General features: G+C 44.1%; 1 protein-coding gene across 3 annotated transcripts in view; it reads right to left on the bottom strand.

Moving 5' to 3' along the window:
- The window catches only part of RAD51B (RAD51 paralog B), a 683,490-nt gene that overhangs the window by 271,450 nt on the left and 388,913 nt on the right, over window positions 1-23,127 (bottom strand). For all 3 annotated transcript variants that reach the window (XM_059182417.1, XM_059182416.1, XM_059182418.1), the window contains exon 8: window positions 3,965-4,061. In XM_059182417.1, coding sequence (XP_059038400.1) covers window positions 3,965-4,061 — 97 coding nt within the window. The remainder of the gene's footprint in view (window positions 1-3,964; window positions 4,062-23,127) is intronic.

The following is a 23,127-nucleotide window of genomic DNA, read 5'->3' as shown; positions in this document are numbered from 1 at the left end:
TTGCCCTCATTCTTTCTCTGGGCACAAAACTACAGGGCAGGAATGATGTGGAGAAAGTCCTTGGCCTCTGGGGTCCACTCTTCTCTTCTTTGGCTCTCCTACCTGGGAGTTGGATAACCCAACAGAGGAATGAAACTCCAATGAAGGGAATCATACCATGGACCCAAGCAGTGAACATGGTCTACATCATCCAAGCAACAACCCAACTGTAAGCTTAATAAGGGAGGGGGGGGACCCAAAAAACTAGCAACACAAAAACAAAGAACTCTCAACTTTACAGACACTGGGAGGGCAACAGCTGGTCAGCCGAGATTAAAGGAGCGTGAGAGAGCACCTCCCCATCTCCTGACTTCTCCTCCCCCATAGAGGTTCCTGCAGCCAGCCAGGGCTCGGCTTTTACAGCTCTGTGAAGATGACCTTGTTCCAGCTAAGATAGGGGCTCTTTTGATCTCAGCAGGGGGGTGCTCTAGGCCTGCAGCTGGCAGATATTAATAGTACAGGATCCGCTGGGGTGGAAGAGATCTCTCCGCTGGGCCAGGTCACTTATATTCCCGGCTCTGCATCAGAGCAGAAGGGACTTCATCTCCCTGAATTGGCCCCTGCTGGGTATTTCCCTTAGGTCAACTCAGATCATTTTATTGTTGGCTGCTCTTGGCTGCTTGTTCTCACCCCACAACTGTTTTCAAGGGAGCACTGTTGAAGCCATGCCCTCTGCTCTACGGCTGAACTCTATTACACGACAGGGTGGACCTGGAGCTCACCTCTCCCGTGTTTCTCACTCTCACTGGTTTGCGCATTCGTCTTCTTGTGTACACGTCCATGCGGGAGACAGCAGAGAGCGCGAGAGACAGACCGAAGAGACCAGAATGGTTTGCAGAGTGAGGAGATGGTAATGTGGGGGGAGGAGGCTCTTCTAGGGATGCTGAAGTATCAGTGCTAAGATTCCTGTAGACCCTTTCTATCAGGCGTAGTCTAGGAAATACAAGGCCATTCTGCCCACTCCATAAGTCAGAACTTTAAGACCCCGTCAACAAGTGAATGCTCCTGATCTTCAGATGGGAGAGCTAGAAAAGACTTCGGCAATTTTGTATTTCCATCTTAAGGCCCAAAGGTCACAGGGCTAATAACACAAAAGCAAAGTTGGTACAATGGATCCCGGAAACAACAAAGTAACTGATACCTATTAACCACAGTGGTATTAACAACCATTGCAATGTATTTGGATAGGTATAAATGCTTTAAGAAAATTGTCCATTTTAGTTCACTGGTAAGGAACTTCATTATAGACTTCAGGAAAAATATTTCTATAGCCTCTTTACCTGCTCAGCTATGCAAAGGAAAGATCTAGAAAAATCAATTGTTTCCATTCTCCCTAGGATTTCATAATTTTAAAAAGTTGTCTAAAGATGAGCTGGTAAGTCTCCCCTTGTCATGAGAACACCTTTACCATTTTCTGGAAGCGGTCACACAGAGCCCCCAATTACCTCTGTATCTGTCCTGTTCCCTTTCTTTGCTTGAGATAAACCAGGAAGCCAAGACAAAGCAAAATGCTGCTACTTTTTGGTTTTTAAATAAGGAAACAAGATGTTTTTTTCCTCCTCAAACCTGAATAAATGTGTGTGTATGTGTGTGTGAAATAATTACAACAATTTTTTTTTAAAGGTTTTATTTATTTATTTGACAGAGAGACATCACAAGTAGGCAGAGAGGCAGGCAGAGAGAGAGAGAGGAGGAAGCAGGCTCCCTGCTGAGCAGAGAGCCCGATGCGGGACTCGATCCCAGGACCCTGAGATCATGACCCGAGCCGAAGGCAGTGGCTTAACCCACTGAGCCACCCAGGCGCCCTAATTACAACAATTTTTAATGAGGTGCTTTATGTGAATCTCACGGTTCCTATTTACATGGTACCCATTTAGCATTTATTTACTGCCTATTACGTGCCTAGAGCTTAGCTAGTCACTCAGGATACAAAAAGAATCCAAGATAGCCCATGCGCTTAAAAAATCTGCCAATCTAGTCAGGAAACCATGAAAAGCTAAATTAATTTTCCTGAACCTTTTCTCTATAAAGCAGAGCAGGTAGAAGGACCACAGAGGAGGAAGAGGGAGCCAGACCAGTGCAGACTGGAACAAACAAGGAGGTTTTGTGGGAAGAGGTGGTCTTTAAATAAACTTTGACTGAGTCGGAGGATTTGGGAAGAGAGGAAGCGGTAGAAGTAAAAAAGGGAAATGCTATTCTAGATAGGACAAGCTGTCCCTGCAGTGGCTAGGGGCAGGAATGGGGAGGGGCAGGCACAAAGTCAGCGTGCTTGATGTGGGAGCTTCCTGGAAGGCACTGGCAAGAACCAAGGGGAATGGGAAGGACAGGGCAGACTGTGAGAGTGAGGAAGCACCACATCTAGTGGTGTTTGGGAAACTAATCCACACAAAAGAAAAGAAAGCGAAAACACAAAAATCCTGATTTTTAGCACGTGCAGATTCCCATGGTGTAAATACTTCTACCCTGGCTGATTTCAGGCTGACAAACCACAAATTCCTGATTATTTTAAAATTGAGTCTAGCCCATTCTCAGTAAATGGGCAGATACAGTTTCCAGACTTCTGGGTAGGAAAGTGACATGTACAACTAAGCCAGATTAGGAGAGTTTCATTTGTAGTGGCAGAATGGAGATGGTAGAGGCTGGAGTTGGGAGGGCCATTTTGGAAGTCATAGAAATAATCCAACTGTGAGTTGAATAAGTCAGCTGATCACAATACAAATCACAAAGAAGAGGTACCTGGCTGGCTCTGTTGGTGGAGCAGGCCACTCTTGATCTCAGAGTCATGAGTTCAAGCCCTACACTGGGCACGGAGCCTATTTTTAAAAAATTTATATTATCCATAGACTTTTTTTTTTTTTTTAATTATAAAGAAGAGGGGGCAGAGGAAGAATACATTTGGAAAGAAGAACCAAGAAGACTAGAGGAGAGGAATTCAGGGAGGGAGGAAGAGTAAATGATTTGGGTTTTTAGTCCAGGTGATGATAGGGAGGGATCATATAACACTAAATGTGGAAATAGGGGACACAGAGCATTTTACAGTTTTTATAAATAAGTAGTTTCTCACTCTGAAAAACACCCCCCAAGAAGCAGGGCTGTGGCCCTTCCAATTTTTGAGTCCACAGACTGCAGCCAATCCACGGAAGACCACCTGGGCGGTCAGGAGCCTTACAAGCCTACAAAATGCCATCTGCTCCCTCATGGACGCTTCTCAGAAAATGGAAGTGCAGAGGGTTCTGTCACAGCTATACACGTGTATCCAACCCACAGCCAGCAGAACTTAGAAATGTCACATAAGAACTTTCAATAAAGCTAGAAACCACCCACTGGCTCAGTGGTGTAATTCCCCTAGCTCCGTAAACCATAGCCAGCCTGACCTTTGCTAGCATGGGAGGGTGGAGAAAATTTTGCTGATTTACCAACGTAGAGAGTTTCCCTTAACCCTTCTGTAACACTGGTCAGGAACGTCACATCTCCAGCACATGACAATGGTGTACATTTTTAGCCAGTCTAAAAGCACTCAGCCCAGACAAAAGGCTGAACTCCTATGCAAACACCAGTAAAGCAACCTGTGAGCATCTCTCAAAAATCAAGTCACTTAGCAGTTGTCCTTACACTAAGGACCCAAAGTCAACGTATGGAGGTGTGACAGTCTTCAAGGTGGAGGTTACGGATGTCTGTGAGGGTGACGCACTCCGATGAAAAAGGAAGCTGGCCTATAGAGACAAGGCATGAGCCTCTCCAAATGCAGGGAATCAGATGCCGGAGAAGTTGGCTAAGCCTGAATCACCAGGCTCCGGCTGGGTTCACTGGCGAGGGCCCCTCAGCCCAGTCTCCCAGTGCCACAGGGGGCAGAAAGGCAGAGAGGAGAGGCGGTGGGGCTATACGTCAGTGTCAAGTTTCTGCCCCTCTAGGACAGATCCCTTACCTTCAGACAGGGACAAATCATCAGCTGGAGACACCAGGTCTGCCTGAGAAGCTAGAGCTCCGCTTAGATGCGTAGTAATTTGATTCGTCAAGATAACCTGTGAACAGACAGGGAGAAGGTGGGGGAAGGGAGAAGAAAGAGACCAAATTAATTATTAGAGCTCTCGAAAGAACAGACTGTGGTTCAGGGAGGACTGATAAGCACAGGTAGGAAAACCCCAGTTCTGACTTTCATCAGTTTCATCTGCGGGGCAAAATATCTGGCAAAACCTACAGGTCATTCAAAACACAGAAAAGAGGAAACAGGCTTCTTTTGGAACTTAAACCACTAATTGGTTCCTTCTAAGTGCTGAGTAAATTGGGTCTGAGAGGTGTTAGCTAAATAATGGAAGGCTAACCAGAGAATTAAGATGCATCTGAACGTATTTGATCAAGCTTCAATTATTAGGATTATGTCCACAGCCTAAGATATTGCTAGTGCTAAATAAAACCAGAAATAATCTGAAACTGGGATGCCTGTGGCTTCTTCCATATTAACTCCAAGTCAGAGTTCTATTTCCAAATTGGTTAAAGTGTAATAAGATTCATCTGTAAAGGAACAACGCTCTTCTTAAAGATTCGTTGAACTCCAACAAAAACATTCCAATCTCATTATGCATTTAAAACACAAATTAATATAATCCTACCTATTCAAAATATGGTTCATAACACCGAAAATTCCTATGATTCACTGCCACACTGTGATATCTGATTCAGTCAAGAAACTATTCTTTCCTTTAAAAATCTTCGTATAAAATTTACTATATTGTTTAGAAGCCTGAAGGAAGAATAAAATACAGATTCTCTCCTGGAACATTATACCGACTAACACCACAATTGTTTCCCAAAGTTTGATGGGGCTTCCCATCATGCAGAAAAACTGTGGGCATCTTGGTCACTCGGAGGAAACGTCCCTTCTGAAAACAGTACTAGGCACTTGGTATCTGGAATAAGCATCTAGTTGGACCATCTTGTTCTGTCCCAGGGGTCAGCTATGGTTTTGCTGCCCCCGAATTTGAAGAGAAATGGAAACGATCTCTCTTCTTCATTGTCCAGCTTTTCAGCCACACCTCTGTCATTGTCTCTTGAACAAACCAGGGACACGTTATAAATCCTCTACCAATGGCAGCTTAATTGGGGGCTGAGAGGGGAGCATGATGGCAAGGTCAGGCAAAGAAATGAAGTATTCTATTAGCAAAGACAACCTTTGCAAGGTCCGTGTGTGTGACCGAGGCTTATGAGTGTCCAGCTGCTCTGAAGCGACAGTCAGACCCTGCAGCGTTCTGCCAAGTACACACTCATCTCCTCTGCATCCTTCTGCTTCCCTGCTTTTCCTCTGGACTGGTAAGAATCACACACGAGGTGCCTGCATTACAATGGCTTTACAGAGTGGAATAACAGCCCGCTCTTCCAAGAACAAATGTGCATTTGTAGGAGTATGAATACAAATTATGTTCATTTCTCTCTTTATAATATAGGGTGTGGGCTTTGGAGTTGTATTAAACTGGGCTCAAATCTTGACTCTGACACCACGCACGCTGGGAAAGTCACTTCAACGTTTGAGTTAAGTAGCTTTATTTGTTCACAGGTAAAATCTACCCATCTTACAGAACTGTTACAAGAATTAAGTGAGATAAACAATGTGAGGCATTTAACATAATGTCCAGCACGTAGTATATAATCAATAAATGGGAGCCATGTTATTGGTGTTGTTTTCTTCAGAAACGATGCTATATAAGTTAAATATCTATTTAATATATAGTAAATGTCATGTGCTTCAGAGAATTAGATCTAACAGGAGAACTCTAAACCACAATTTTCTACACTAGGATACACTTTAGGATCTGATCACTCCTCCCAATCTTAGCCCTTCTTTTTTTAAAAGATTTTATTTATTTATTTGACAGACAGAGATCACAAGTAGGCAGAGAGGCAAGGCAGAGAGAGGAAGGGAAGCAGGCTCCCTGCTGAGCAGACAGCCCAATGCAGGTTCGATCCCAGGACACTGGGATCATGACCTGAGCCGAAGGCAGAGGCTTTAACCCACTGAGCCACCTAGGCGCCCCAACCCTTCTTAAATTTTATTCAATGATCTCAGTAAAAAAAAGCAATCATTTAAAGGTAGGTCCATAAGGTACTGGTATTACTCTGAAAATACTATTTATTTATTTATTATGAAATACTATTTATTTATTTATGCTTTATTTACCCAACTACAAAACAATGTATCCGTTTGTCCTAGTTTTTAAAAATGTGAAGCTTCTGAGAGATTAAAATAGGAAAGCTCTACTTTTTTAGAGGATTCTTCTGTAAGATGGCTTGGTAAAAATGAATGAACTTTAATGATATGGCAATAATAATACAAAAAAAAAATGTACTGAATACCTCCCATGCAAGGCCTGTCACAATATTCACAGGGGGAAATAAAGAGTAAGGGCTCTGTATGTCTTCTCTAGAAACTTGTAAGTTAAGAGATGAGCCACCTACTCATCTCTTAATTCAGATCATTTTCCCCCTCGATTTTAATATTTCACTGGTCCTTCATGGAAACCTGCCCTGAGATGGTTTTATTATACAGAACTAATAAAGGCAAAACTCAAACCAAACTCCAGATGTCCCTCAGAAGGTACTCAGCCCTATTTCCACATCCAACGAAAGACGAGGTAGAGAAGAAGACATTTCACTTTCCAAGGGCAAAAGTGGTTTTGCTAATAATCCTTTCCTTTTGCATTACGCACCCAAAAGCCAAATCACTGAAGGACACATAGGAACCAAACTCAGGGCTTTGCTAATCACACCATTGTACTAAATTGTTGTGGTTTTCTAAATCCGTGTTCAGCAAAATGATAGAATGGAAACATTTTCAAGTAGCATCGCTGACAAATAACCCCAGCTTGGGCAGAAGTGTATAGATGGGTTGTCCCCTGGAGACCGGAAAACTACACCCTTAAAATAACCTATAAAATACTATTACATGTTATAAACAAAGTCTTAACACTACCTGTTTCTGAAAATTTGTTCCGACTGACACTTCAAAAGGGCTTCCTTGCCACTTTACTCCACTGGATAGATCAGGGCTTCTGATGCTTGACACTCTATTTGTGGGCGAGAAGTCTGCACAGTAGTTAGGATGAGGGCTTGGGAGTCAGACAGACCGGAGTTAAGATCTTGGGCTCCAGCACTTTCTAGCTGTATGACATTGGGCAAGTCCCATACCTCTCTGGCATGGTAATGCTGAACTCACAGGGTTTCATACCACTAGATAATGCTTATAAGATCCCTAGCATTAGGGCCTGACCAGTGGTAAATGCCAAAATGTTACTACTTGTCACTGTCTTTAGCTATCCTTTGCTGTCTGATACCTTCCTTTTTAGGTAGAGAACACGCCTGATTCCCTTTTCTATGTCATATAGCCCACTGCTGACAAAGAACAAACAGTGATGTGTTCAAAAAGCCATGACAATTTAAATGAAATTACATCAACTATTTTTGCCATTTCTCTGAAAGTATGGCTTATTGAAAATACACCACCACCCTCCCAGCCCTACCCTCATGAACTACAGATCAAAGGCCAGAATGGGACTCTTGGGCTAAGGGGAAGATATGCTGGGTTTTTGTTTGTTTGTTTGTTTTAATGGTCATGATCACATCTGAAGTCTAGCTTCAAGTTTATTCTTCAGGAAGGAGAATACCATCTGCCTACTGGGAAGAGGAGGCTTTGTAAATAGGATAAAGTAACTATTGTCTCCACTCAACTCTGTATGTAGAGAGACCACTCATTCCCAGGGCTTCTCCATACTGCCCTCTGGGTTGCAGGAAGCTTTGGGTACACTTGGCTTGTAAATGGCCCTCTCATCATGCCACAGAGGCTTGAGTCTCATTTATAGTGCTCCTCTCCCAAGGCAACACTGGGGTGAGACTTCTGTCTCTAAAGACCATGTCCCTGGGTTCCAAGTTTTCTCTGGCATTATCTGATTTCTCTAAGTGCACCTACTCAGTCCTTCTATGTACAACGTCTATGCTCAGTTTAAGGGTACAATAAAGCTCTTTTAAAAAGAAGAAACTTTAGGGTACATATTCATAAATAACCCAGTAAGTCCTGCTTTCACGGTGAACAGGACTTAGAGAAAAAATGTGGAGAGACAGGAAATAGTTAAGGATCAGGTAAACTAATAAGGCAGATGGGTATGGAGGAGTATCATTGTGGTCAGAAGACAGGGTCTTATGGATGAAAAAACCTAACTAACACACAAACAGAAATATGACTCATTTACATTAAGTATTAAAAACAAACAGCTTAAGAGAGCAAATAACTGGAGATAAGAAGGTAGGAGCAGAATAAACTGATCAGAGCCATCAGCCCCAAGGTTCAGGCAGTTGGGGAGGTACAGTCCAGTGGACAATTGGCCTGCCTCTCCATGAGTCTCTGTGTCCAGTGCACACCACTTGCCTTCAGTGGACCCATCCTTCCTTGGCTATGCTATGACCAGGCTCTACCTATGCTGTACCCACGCCCCATATCCTACTCACACTTCCTGGTCCAGAATATATTCTACCTTAGGGGCCACTTTATGTCTGGTCCAATCTACCCTCCAGTGAAGTATTAGAAGTATTTCTGCTGGGGCCTCCAGGAGCAGCTCATGGGAATACTGGAAAATGAGGCACAGAAGAGAAGGTGGGACAGCCCTGAAGAAATCAGGGTGGAGAACTGTCAGATCTAAAGGCACAGCCTTTGGCAGAAGAAGCTCCTTTTTATTGGACTCTTGGAAGGTGGCAGAGAAGAAGGACTTCATGGTAAGCCTGGGACAGAATAGGTTGGAATAGAGTATCTGGCCCTCTTTGGTCAGCAAAAGAAATATTCATGGTCAGCAAATCTGTAACTCAATATTTACAAGTCGTATTTTTTTTTAAGGACCTAAATATATGGCACATGCCCTCATTCAACTTTCTGTTGGGGCAAGTGAGAGGCAAAATCTGCAAGGCTCACTTTCCACCAGGTGAACTGGAGTTACCTGCCTGAGGCCAGCAGCTCAGATAAGACGAGAGATGCACAGGCTTCCCTGCCCGTCCTTTCTCCTAAGGCAGCAGTGGGCAGAGGAGAGGAGAGAGGAGCTCCCAGCTCAGACCTCAGGATGGGTGACTTCTTCAGGCCTGCCTGTCCCGGTCTAGAGAATCTGATCTATAGATTTCTTTGTTCATTATTTTTAATGTCTAGAAATGAGAAGATTATCGAAGTGCTGCATTGTAACAAACCCGATCTTGTGGCAAGAGAAGATTATCGAAGTGCTGCATTGTAACAAGCCCGATCTTGTGACAAGCCCAATGCTACAAAATAACCATAATACAAGTCAGTAAGTAGGGGCAGCTTCTACAAAAGAGCCAAGCGTTTGAGGTGGTCTGAGTCGAACTTTGCCTATCATTTTGGCGGTGTTCAATGGCCCTGGATGCATGTGGCACGTCATTTCCAAGGCCCACAGAAGGCCTAGGATCTAAAGCTCTTCATGGAACTCATGTCTCTGTACAAGAGTTTAGGGGGGAGGCTGGGCTAGAGGAATCGGGAGGCCCCTCCAGGTCATTTCTATGCCCATAAAAACACCCACTTCCTCCTCCCACCCACTCTCTGTCAGAAACCTGCTACAATCTAACACAGAGAATCAGACAAGTTCTAAAATAGCTTTAATTGGGCCTGTAGCACTAGGTGCCTCGGTGGTCCTGACCCTCCCGGTTACTCAGGAAAACAGGCAGAGAAAGGGCATCGCCCACGCGATGGAGAGAAGGGGTGGGGGATGACTCCGCTCAAACTGCCTGCCCGAAGCCCAGTGGAGCACTCTCAAAATGACAGGCTCTGCTTTTCATAGGTTCTGAAGTCATAGTTCATTTTTCCTTCTTTTTGTACTAAAAATGGTCTATCTTTCGAAGGTATGCTTTTTTAAACTGTTATTCTTGGTATCTAAAATGATCCTAATTGCCAGATAAGTGGGCGATCGAGCCTTTCTATCTAAACATAGGCCTTGGTTTGGATAAGTCAGAAATTCTGGGTTTTAATGCTGGCTCTGTTAAGGGTTGCTGAATGTCCTGCTTATAAGAAGACAGAGGCCGGAATTTTCCTGTGAGAAATTGTTAAGGTTCATTGAGTCCTTTCATCACCGAGGCTTGAGAGAAAGGCCCTGGAGTGGTTTTCACCATACTCTCCTCTTGATTCCCAACCATGACGGTGTCTGCCCCAACCCATTCTGCTGTACAGGAGCTGGGAGTGACAGGGAAAGGAGGAGGGCCCCTCTCCTCCCCAAGAAAGTGGGGGAGCGCACGAGGGGTGGGGATGGCAGCTCCGGGTGCAGTACAGGAACGGGGGAGTGCCCAAGAGAGGCCTAGAGGCCCACACTCACAGACACATGCCTCTTCCCTGACTCTCCCCATCCCAACCCTTTCCTGACACTTCCAGCTTTGAAAAGAGATATCCAGTATTTGTTGTGAAGTAAAGTCAGACCAAATATTTTGGCGTTTGAGCGTCACAGTTCTGGTTTTACTATTCACTGGCTTAATTTTGCCAAGGTCTGGAAAATTATAAATCATTCCATTATGAAAAAATAATCATTCTTCTTTAGTGTCAGCCCAGAGAATATCAACTGTCGGTTCTAAAAGAAAGAACTGATAAGGTTTTAGTATTCCAGCCTGCTTGAAGGTCTGTAGGACAATTGTTTTCTGGGAAAATCTGAAAGGCCATGGGGGATTTTCCTTTCAAAATATTTGTGGTAAAAGGACCAAACTTCAATTTGGCCTGAAGAAAACACTGTTGTGGGAGTCAGGCATCCTGCCTCGTATTTCTGGCTCTGTCACTAGTCTGCTGTGCAATTCTGGAAAATGCTCCTAACTTCTCTGAATCTAAAAAGTGTTGATTCCATTAAAGACATAAAGAAAATGAGACTATTACGGCTATAAATGTAGCAGGCTGCTATGAAAAATGTTACACATTTCAATTTGCATCGTGATGAGTGTTATACTTAAAATTTCATCTCATTATTGATTCTCATCATCCCTACCCTCGAGAAATCCATTTTACACAAAACCAATTGGCAGTAGTAGAGGAAGAGAGAAGGAAAAGAAAAGAACAAAGACCACAACTTCAAATAATTTGGTATTTATTGTGAGAATACTTTCAAAGCTTGATAAAAATTCACATCTCTTACTATGAATCCGGGGAGAAAAAATCTCTCTAGGAGGTCTCACTGTGGAAATTCACAGGCGATGCTCAAGAGACACTGCTTAGGAGGACAGTCCCTAGAGTAGGAGAGTCCTGATAGAAGACACAGGCTCAGGATGAGGCCACAGAGATGGAGGAAGAGAAGTGAGTCTCCACAGCTTCGCACAAACACACACTCAGTCGCACAGAGACTGATGACACTGCTGCTTCTATGTCAGCCGTTATCTAGACCACTGAGTTCAGAGGCAGCGAACGCAAGTAAAACCACGTCTGCCATTTGGTCAAAATAAAGATATAAGAAAACTGCAGCATGGTAGGGTGGCTTTCTCTTTGGCCCACTTCTGCAGGGGTGCACATGCAAGGGGGTGCAGTGGAAACCCCGGGGTGGGGGGGGCAGCTGCTGTGTGGGCGTGAATGCTCTGGTTCCACTCTCACTGTGCTGCTCCCCGGCTCCAGTGGGGCTGAGGTTAACACATGCCGGTTCCGGGTCTCAAATGGGGTGACAGTTGTTGTGAGGCCACAAACAGCAGCCCGGTATGCTGTTTCCACCTGCAGCCCAACCTGGGCGACATCCTGTCAGTGATCTCGGGCTCGTTGCAGGAAATAACACGCAGCATTGGTGAACTGCGACAGTGGGCGCACAGCAGCTTCAAACGGCGCCTTCCCCAACCGTGGGCCATTTTGCCCTTAGCTTGGGATCCGAGAGGTCTGTGGCCAGCTGGGGCTTGGAAGCGAACAAGGCCAAGCCCTGGATGACTCTGAGGCTCACAGATGTGGAAGGAACCCTCCTACCAGCCTTCACCGCACTGTACATTTCTTGCGGCGGAGTCGCTTTGGTGGTTTGTTTGGTTGTCCTCGCCCACTCCCTTACTGCCCACTGAGCCCCACAGAAAGGCAGGGGAGGTGAATTTCCAACAGCCCCCTGAGTTTCTGCTGACCTTTTTAGGTGTTTTTGTTAATTGATGGTGCTTTCTATTCACGTGTTTGCCTGGGTTCTGGGGATTCCCCTCCTTTTGATTTGCAAGGAGGGTTAGAAAGACACAGCTTCTTGATCAGTCCGTGGTCGCAGGCAGCTACTATTGACTGATTTCCCCTCCTTAGACTCATTTGAGACCAAGAAAAGAGTACTGTTGAGTCACTTGCTCCCCAGGGGTCTGAAAGTATGGCTCTTGGGGGAGTCCAGCCTGATAAACACCGACTTTGCTGTTCTCCAGCCCCAGCCAAAGTTCTAATGGCCTATCACAGGGAGAAGCTGAAGCCCAGAGGGGCCTCTGATCTCACCCGGCCTCTGAAAAACCTCCAAAGAAGAACAAGCCGGCACTAATCTGACTTCTGTATCAGTATGCCACTCAGGCAAATGGCATTCCAAGGGCTCTCTGAACTCAGAAACTGGGTGCGTGCATTCAATTCTATCTCCAAAGTCAATCTGTAGCATAAAATGAGAGCAAAGATCGTTCACAACCTGTTCAAAAGGAGGTCAGAACATCTGCCTAGGAACAAATTTCCAAGACAGCAGCCTAATCAGAGAAGTCTTTGAACAAAAACTATGTATTTGATATTCTCAAAGAAGGGATACTGTGTAAATTATTGCTTGTTTTTTGTTTTTTGTTTTTTAAAGAAGTGGGGGAGTTGGGAGTTGAAGCTATCTGTCTGTGTCCATACTTAAATAAATGACATCAACATCCACAAACAATAATAACCTATAATTAAACAAAGTCAACATAAAAAAGACAGAAGAGGAATAGGCCCAAAACAAATACATTAAAATGGCTAAATATTTACATGGCAAGTGAGGATGGGAAATGCCCTTCCATGGCAATGTCCTTGGAGTGGAGATCTATGATCGTGGCCACTAACGAGCCAATCCCATCATGTGCTACAGGCTCATAAAACCATGTCCTAGCCAAGGGCAGATCACACTCAAGGCACGAGCCCCAGTGCCAGATGTCAGGTAGGTTTTCAGTCTCCAGTATCTATACTGGTGGCTTGGGAATGGCCACCGGGAGCTCTGTCCCAAGAGAAAGTATGAGGTTGCGTCGGGCCCCCATGGCTGCTGGAGGGGACAGTGAGGGACAGGAGCTGCTAACCAGAACTGCACGAGAGCACTATCCTGTCATGTTTCCCCCCTCATTTCCGTTTGCCTGCCTTTTCACCTCTCACCTCACGTCATTAACAGGAATAGCGACCGCACTTGGCGTGTGCATGGTGCTTTACACTTTTCGGAGGATGCTCACAGAGGGGTCTTAGCTGCTCCTCACTGCCTCACGAGGGAAACGGCTCTTGTGTGTTAGGAGGATGGGCTCTGGGGTCAGACCTCCTGGGTTTCTGCCTCAGCTCTACAACCACCCAGCTGTAGAATTCCAGGTAGATGATGTAATCTCTCTGTGCCTCATTTTCTTCAGCTGTATAATGAGAGAACGATTATACCAGTTTTGAGGATAAATGAGTTGACACAGAAAGCCCTCAAGACAGAGCCTAATAACTAGCAGGTGCCTAACAACTATCTGCTTTTTACTTATTATTCTACCCACTTCCATTTTTTCCAGTGGGAACACTGAAGCTTGTGACATTTTCAGTCTTCTCTGGGTTTCTCCTGGTTCACTCACTCTGGCTCTCATCCCCACGCCAAGTGTCCCATGCCAAAGCTGAAATGTCATCCTTCACTCTTCTTCCAGCTTCCATCTCTCAGGACCAATTCAAATCCCACCTCTTCCAAGAAGTCTTTCCTCACCATGCCAGCCTGCAACAGACTCATCTCTCGGTTCCTAATGCTCCCACTCGCCAATCGGTCCCAAGGAATTTAGTACGAGGATTTTTTTCTCTGTGTCATGGATGTGATTCTTACCTCTCTACCCACAGTGTAAATGTTCTGAATTTCCATGTGTCTCTGCCTCCCTGTCCCCATTCTAAAGGTGAGAAGGGAGAAGAGGACTAATGTCTACTTCCTGCGGATCCAAGCCTGTACCAGGTGCTTTACATACATGAGTTCATTTCATCCTCACACCTCATTGAGACAAAGGTCACTCCCCTGGTTTTGAAGATGAGAAAACAGAGGCTCAGAGGAGTTGAGCCATTTTCGGAGACGGACAGCTAGCGCATGGCAGAGCCTAGTTCAAACCAGGTCTGTCTACACCTCCAGTGTGTGCTGGCTCTACCATGTAAAAGCTCCTTGACATGAACACTCACGTCCTCCTGGATATTTGTGGATTAGTTTCCTCAGAGCATGGCATTTGCTGAGATCGGACAGACCAAGGGTCATGTGACTTAATGCAAAATCACATGTAAAGGAAAACTGAACAAGATGTTGAAGACTTAGACCAACTTTTAGGAGCAAGAAGAAACTAGTCGACTGTTAGAATGCTGTTTGGTCGCACTGGAAACACGGAGTCTTCAGCGCGGGGAGGAACCATGCTCCAGCAGGTATGGTGAGAGAAAAGACACAGACTCCTGGATTCTATTTCTGTCTTGGCCACTAACCTCTTTGCTAATATTTTCACTTCTGCTAACATGTGATGACAAGAGTTTCAGAAGAAAGGCTGCTGTATGAGCGCAGAAGAGGACGGGCAGTTAGCTGGTTAGATGTAGTAGGGCCACAAACGGCACTGGGATCTGGAGAAGGAGCTCGTAGCCCGGACGAATCCCATGGGGGCCTTTATCTTTCCAGCTCCACTTCAACTCACAGGGGATAGCCCTGGGTAGCTGCCCTCCTTAAATATAAATACCCTAAAGGGACTGTCTTCAGTTTAGTTAGGATCCACGTGAGCCATTCAAAAAGTTTGTTCTTGTTTCCTGACTTGAAATGATGTTTGCATGCATTTTCTGACTGGTTACAACATACACTGGTGGTGCTAAATAAGAAAAAAAAAAAAAATCAGTCGATTCTTCATGTTTGGTAATTGATTCATGAGGTATATTAGTGCCGGTGTTTGTGATGGAAGCCCTGGTCTGTCTATTGTGGAGATACAGCTGGGATGGACCTGGTAGGATCAGAGCTTTGTTCTTGGTCCTTGGTCCTTGACATCATCCAGCCAAGAGGCCGGGCCTGGAAGCATTGGTAACCCAGGCAGGTTTGTGGTCATGGTGGCAAAGATTTAAGGGGCATGAAGAGCCCTTTGAAAACAAGAAACATGGGAGCTGTGGATGGTGGCTTCCCATTTCCACATATCTGACGTCCCAGTGACTTCAGAATCCTGAGGCTGTGGGCAAGTCTTGTGGACGATTTCCTGCTCAGATCGAGGCCTAGAAAGGGATCACGGCTGAAAAGGAACAGCCAGCTGCTTTGGAATGGGAGGACAAGGAAGCTCTTTTCTGTCTGGTTATTTACAACACAGTGTTCAGGCTCATGGACTCCTCCTGCCCTCCCCAGGACCACACTGAAATGACTAAATCTGCCTGTTACTCCAGTGAATCCAGTCAAATAAATAAGTCAATTCTCTTTAAGTTTGTGGTCTCAACTCCTTGTTGGTTTATTGCAAAATTAAAGGGCACACAGAGTAGAACCATCAATCAGTAACCAGCAGAGGAATAAGCTCTTTGTGGAATGTACTGAGAAGCAGGAAAGAAGAAGGGGAAAAAAAATGAAAAGAAACCTCATGAAATGGTCATTTGTTAGGAGAACAGAGGGGGGGAAATCCACATTTCACATGCAGCATCATTTAGGAAAAGCCTTATTAAAGGTTTCCCATCTCGCCAGGAGAGCAAGCACAGGAACGCAAACAAAAATCCCTCAAAACGATCTACCATTTATCAGTGTTGGTTTCTTGTGGTCTCTGTTGTGTTCCATAGACACAGCCAGAGATCATGGGCCATGGGGCTGGAACAGTGACTCAGCAGGCTCAGGACCAGGGCAAGGAGACGAGATACCACTAATACCACTGCGGTTTATACAAGGCAAACATAACTGGCCCCCTCCATGCTTCATGTCAATCTGACAGTCCCTTAGTACCCCGTTATTAAAGCACCTCCAAGGGGCACCTGGGTGGCTCAGTCGGTTAGGCAGCTGCCTTCAGCTCAGGTCATGATCCTGAGGTTCTAGGATCGAGCCCCACATCGCGCTCCCTGCTCAGCAGGCAGTCTACTTCTCCCTCTCTCTGCCCCCATGACTGCTTGTGCGCTTGCTCTCTCAAATAAATAAAAACCTAAAAAAAAAAAAAAAAAAAAAAAAAAGCACCTCTTTAGTACCATGCCTTATTCAGAATGTATAATAAATGTGATTTAATGAGGATAAAAACTGAAGAGCATATATATAGTCTAGAGGAAAAAAATCTAACCCTCATTGAGTGCCCATTGGGTGCCAAACAGTATGCTCAGTGGCTTATTAACATAACTTGCTTTAACCCTCACTGCAGCCATACGTGGTAAGTCACACTGCTCCTCCACCTTGAGGATAAATGTATTCTGTAACTGGCATAGCTTGCAGCAAGCAGCCACATCTATGTGACTCCAGAATCACTTCTTTCAGCCAGAATCACCACGCTCAAGCACGGCACTAAGAAATCTACTGCAGATTTTCAATTCTGCTGCAAGAAATGAAGTAGGTAGAATTGGAAAGAGCAGAATGGAAACTCACCAGTCCTATATCTACCTTGCACATTTTCTGTTTCAAATAACTTCCTTCTCTGGACAACTGATACTCTTTCCTCCCCACCCGCTCTTTTTTTTCTTATTAACATATAATGCCTTATTTGTTTCAAGGGTACAGATCTGTGATCCATCACTCTTATACAGTACACAGAGCTCACCATAGCACATGCCCTCCCCAACGTCCATCATCCATCTGTACCCCCCCACCCCCTAGCAACCCTCAGTTTGTTTCCTGAGATTAAGAGTCCCTTATGGATTGTCTCCCTCTCTGGTTCCATCTTGTTTCATTTTTTCCTCTCTTCCCTTATGATCCTCTGCCTTGTAGACAAATGATATCCTTGACCATTTCACAAGAGAAGAAAACAAGGTGCCAAGAAGTGGAGGGAACTGCTCACGCTAGTAAGCAGACGAGCCATTAGACCACAATGTGGTTCTGATTCTTGCCCACGACAAGATGTACCTTTTGAAACAACGGTAATAGGGAAGAATTCTTTATGTTGCTTTAGAAAAGATAAAGGGGCTCTATACACACACATACACAAATACAGAATCTCCTTATCATCTAGTGGTAAGGTCAGTATTACATCTCTTTCCACATCAGAGAGGAAAAGTGAGTAGACTAAAGTTTTCAGCATATATATGGATCCAAACCTAGGTCCACTGACTCCTATGCTCTTCGCACTCCTTGCCCCTGAAGGGGAGAGTGCCTCCCAGAGAGAGGCAGATTGATGGTAAAGGAGTAACTCTCATGAGAAAGCTGGTCTCAGTGTCTTTTTGAAACAAGGAGCTGCGTATGAAGTTGTGCAAAGGGATCTTGGTTTTATTTCCTCTCCCTTCAGAGGTGTCTATCCATAGTGCTGCAGCCTTTATGCTCTCTTGGAAGGTGGTCCTCTGTTACTAATGTGAGGCTCAGTTAAGTGCTGGTTATGGTTTATTAGAAGTGGCCTGATTCATGAATTCAGCAAAGGAGTTCCTACGAGAGAACAGCAGAAGCAAGAAGTGAAAGAAAGCTGTATCTGGGACTAGGTAGCTCTGGGGCAAGATTGCAAGGAGTTAAAGAGTAAAGTGTATTTCACGGCTTCCTTCCCCAACCCCACCATCTTCTTTCTGCTGTGATCCCCATGGGCTTTGTATGCTCATCCTGTGCCACACAGCTAGAGTGGAACTCCTCCCAGATGTCCTTCCCCAGCCAGCACCACCTTGCAGTGCTTTGAAAGCCCAAGACTCCATTCCTGTACCAACCACTACTACTCATAAATCCACACAGTCTCTTCTCCTCTTCTCTCTTTCTAATGAGCTAAATCTTAAGTCTTAAGTGACTTTTGCTACATCTCTTTCTGCTACCAGGGAGGGCGCCCAATGATGTACCAATTACTCTAATGCAGTGACTCTGAAGTGATTGAGGTGGGTGTTGAATCTAATCTTCTGACTCCAAATTCCATGTTAATTCCTCTACACATTCTTTCCTCCCCCTTCTGAGATAGAATATTTCGCTCCACATCTGACTGTACGGAAGCATAACTCAGGAATCAGCTGACTATCTAACAAAATAAAACTACCCAAGTCTCTTTATTTATCACAATCTGAAATGCAGATAAAATAGTTGTTAAATACTAACTAGGTCAAAACAAAGCGAAGATACGACTGCTGTTTTTCTGGCAAAGGGAGGAGTAGTATGAGTATTACTCTACAAACTATAATGAAAGGGAACAAATAATCCTTGTCATCTGGAAGGTGAAAAGAGAGAGCCACTGGGGTCTAGAAGATGGGAAAAGATGGCTTCTCACTGGGGGAGTCAGGGAAGGTGTCATTTGATCTAGGCCTTGAAAGAAGGGTGCGATTTTGTCATTGAGAGTTATGTGGAAGGTTCTTATAAATGGCAGAAGAGGCCCTAATATTATAAGAATTTGAACTACAGAGTATTTTAGAGGAGGACCTTAAACTCTAGAATACAGGCAGGCACTAAAAAGGTAATCAGTCTGTGTCAGAATAGACCAGGCAGCTATTCTAGGAATTCCTTTTAATCCAAAGAGGTCTTTGAAAAGCATGGGAAAAGGCCCCCTTGGCCAAGAAACACTAGAGAGACCAACCTTGCAGGAAGGAGATGCAAGGTGCCTTCATTGTTTCATCCTGCCACTGAAGTTGGCTTCTACAGGGCAGGTTCTCACAGTAAAATAACAATACTAATAATATGGCAATTGAGAAAATCTCAAGTGTTGTGTGCATGTGTGTGTGTCTCAAATAGTATGTAGAAGCTAAATTCTGCTAAAACACATCAAGGGTACCAGTCCCCATTACAGAGGAAAGGAAAAGCCCTAATCATATGCAAACAGGGCTTAGGAAAAATCTTTATGAAAGACCTCTTAGCAACTAGGGAACTAAAATACAACAGCAACCAAAAAGTCCTCACACAACTATGTGTCCTGTGTCTGTTCTAGTAGCTTCCCCCAATCCCCTCACAGGCAGAAGAGATTCCAGCAGACTGCGAGCTTTCCTGCCCTGGAGAAAGAAGACATTAGAAACTAAAGCACTGTTTTTTTCCTGCTAGTTACTTTTCAACATGACTGACAAGAAAGCTTTCCAGTTTTCTGTTTATGTTTTCTAAGCCAATAGCAAACCTCAACTAGACGTTCAAATAAAAACATTAATCAACACAATATAGGAGCATATTACTTCCAGGTAAATTCAACCAAATAAACCTCAACTAGACGTTCAAATAAAAACATTAATCAACACAATATAGGAGCATATTACTTCCAGGTAAATTCAACCAGCTATTTGGTAGGACTTGGAGTCAAACTAGGTTCACAGTACTTACTGTGAATGACACAATGAAAGGACAGAATACGTGACCCATAACACAAAGGATCTAGGTAATGATCATCAATAGATTAGGTGATAAGCCAATAGGGAACTTGGCAATGGAATGACCAGCTGCCATCATCTGAACCCACTGATCAATTTAATCAGTATTAAAGGTGGCATGATAAGACATTATTGTCTTATGGCCTGATAAAATAGGCAGTAAACAGCACCACCTATAGAATATTTTTGCTTAAAAAAATCTAAATCCTAATCCAATAGGATATAGAAGAACAAGTTAAATGACACCGAGGGAGGTACCTGGGTGGCTCAGTGGGTTAAAGCCTTTGCCTTTGGCTCAGGTCATGATCCCAGGGTTCTGGGATCGAACCCCGCATTGGGCTCTCTGCTCAGCGGGGAGCCTGCTTCCCTTCCTCTCTCTGCCTGCCTCTTTGTCTACTTGTGATCTCTGTCAAATAAATAAATAAAATCTTTAAAAAATAAAATAAAATAAATTACACTGAGGAAACCACCCACCAAATCAAGAATGTGAGATATTCTACATCCAACTTCTCCAACAAATCTATGTCAAATGAAAGAGGGGTGGGGGTGTGCTACTACAGAATAAAAGAAAGGGAATATAACAACCAAATACAATTTGTAGGCCTTATTTAGGTCCTTATTCTAATTAACCAAGTATAAAAGGACATCTTTGAGACAATCAGGGTAATTTGAATGTAGGCTAGGTGTTGGATGATATCCATGACTTGTTACTTCTGCTAGATGTGGTTTCAAATGCCCTTTTAAATTTAAAAATGGAGAGCAGGTGGAGAAATATGTTCTGAAGAGAAATTTAAAAATACAAGGAAGGGAGAAAAGGAGGGAGAGGTAGGGAGGGAAGGAGGGAGGGAAACACAATCATAGCATCTTTAGTAGCTCTCTGTGAGTTCTTCCACTGGCACAATAACTTAAGTACTAAATGCGGTTTTAAATAAATGTTAAGATGAGACCACATTGGGAAGAAGGGAAGAGTGAAACTGATGGGGGAGAATGGTGACTCAGTGGTCATCTTTCACAGAAACCTCTTCAACAGAAACATCAAGAAATAGCAAATCAAGCATATCATTTAGAAATAGGGAGGTAACTAGCAAAATCAACAATTCAACGGTTTGAAGTTGCTCCTCCCAGAGAGTAAGAAACAAAGGGGAGAAGTAGACTTAGGGCCGGGAAATGCTGTTTTCAGTTTAAGTATTATGATTATTAGATTTCTAAAATAATATCTATGTCTTACTTTGACGAGAACGAAAATTTAAATTGAAGAAAATGCACAAGAAGTATGTGAGGAGGAAGTTAGTCAGCCAAAAAATTAACAGAGAGGATAGCCAGAGAGGCAAATGATGGCGCTGCAGACTTGAACCCCAGCTAGGGCTGCCAGGGGCCCTGTGGGATGCAGGTGAGCATATGGATCACATGGCAGGTAGATCTGGGCTGCGGAGACAGATGCAGCAGGATACCAGCCACCCACCAGAAACATCTGAATCACGGAGCTCCCTTATTGTCAACTCCATACTTAAACTTACAGTAACTTCCCAATAACTTGATTTCATATTTAACTTGCTTTGAAGGGGAAATGCGCTGTTAGAACAGCTTGTCCAGTGCACAGAACAGCTGTCTTTTTCACTGTAAAATTAACAATCTGGCATTCTGCTTTTATACCTCAGTCTGGCCTGAGCGCTTTGGGACCATAAACAGGACCAGGTCCACCTGAGTGTGATAAGCTCTAGGTCAAAATTTGGGCCGAGGCCCGATCACCAGGTAAAACCCCTCTTGTGAGACCTTCCTGATTGGGCCAGCAGCTTCCTCTCTGAGGGCTGCCCTGACCTTAGGGTCTTCCCCACATTGCCCTGAGCTCCCCCATAATGACTCTGTTGGTGCCTATCATTTCCCTACATTACACTGAGTAACTGAGAGGCAACTACATCCAGATCGCTTCTCGGAAGACACTGTGGACATCTGTGGCTCTTCTCAAGCAAAGACACCCTTCACCACATGCTTTCAGGATCCCACAGGACACTATGGGCAGAAGCTGCAGTTCCCGGACTTTTAAAATATAGAAAGTGTTCCTAAACTTAAGATATAGTACTAGATTACTTCAATTTTTTAGTAAAGGACATAATAATGAATATTATTGAGTACTTTTAGAGTACTCTTTACATGTAACAGCTCATTCAATCCTCACAAAACCCTATGGAATGGTGTAGGACCATCCCATTTTTTATTTCTGTCTGTCGTCTATCTGTCTATGGAGAAGGTACAGTGAAGTTGTCTACTTTCACATAGCAAGACAGACCACAGATCCACCCCTGGGCTGTACAGTGACGGGGGGGTCTGGTTGAGGTGAAGTGTCTTGCCAAGACTCACACAGCACATGAGCAGAGCTTAAAAGAGGCATCTCTCTTCTTACAGAAGGAAGTGGAAGCCAATCAAACCCCCGATGTATTACCATCTCCCCAAACCTGTGTCATTGCCTTTGAACAAGCTAGCCAAAACCCAAGTTCTATAGTTCTCCCAGTGCTCATCTGGTGGGGCAGAGTCCCTGTGGCGACTCAGTCCTCCAAAGTTCAAAAATAACCCGAGATCATAATGGAACTGTCTCATTAAAGAACAAAGAAAGGAGGATGGCTCATAAAAATTGCTTACCATTCCATTTTCAATCTGAAACAAAAAACTCACAGACATAGCAGCTATTTGCTTTACTTCCCCTGGAGAAGACAGAATTGGAGGAAAACAGTGTCATTAATTTAGGAGGCTCCCAGAGTCCTAGTATTATTCTTTTCTCAAACCTACCATTTATTGGAATAAATGAAACAAGATGGGATCGGGAGGAAGACAAACCATTAAAGACTCTTAATCTCACAAAACAAACTGAGGGTTGCCGGGGTGGGGGGTTTAGGGAGAGGGTGGTTGGGTTATGGACATTGGGGAGGGTATGTGCTATGGTGAGTGCTGTGAAGTGTGTAAACCTGGCGATTCACAGACCTGTACCTCTGGGGCTAATAATATATGTTAATAAAAAAATAAAAAGTAAAAAAAAAAAAAAAAAAAAAAAACCCTACCATTTACTGAGCAGTTTACTCTCTATGAGCAATGAGGCTGACTTCCAACACCATCATCACTGTTCTCACAAGAACTCAGGGTGATGGATCCTTTCCTGTGAGCTGGTCAGTCTGGTAAACCCTGCTCGTGGATCTCTTTAATCCTGACCACTGTCCTATTCATCAGGCCATAGTATTATATCCATTTTACAGGTAAAGAAAGTGAGTTCACAGAGTTCATAAACATCGCAAAAGGTCATGGGAGAGCTGGAACTTGAAGCTAAAGCCCAGATCCCAGATTTACTGGAATGCAAAGTCTTCTTAGCCACCATGCTATACTATCTCTTTTGATCTTTACAACACACCTTCAAGGCCAGTGCTATACTCCTTATTTTACAAATGAGAAAACTGAGGCTCAGAGAAATTTAATCACTTTCTGAAGAC

The sequence above is a fragment of the Mustela lutreola genome, chromosome 7, assembly GCF_030435805.1.
Source record: "Mustela lutreola isolate mMusLut2 chromosome 7, mMusLut2.pri, whole genome shotgun sequence".
NCBI lineage: Eukaryota > Metazoa > Chordata > Mammalia > Carnivora > Mustelidae > Mustela > Mustela lutreola.
Note: the sequence above shows the minus strand (reverse complement) of the source record. Positions and strands in the feature narration are given on the sequence as shown.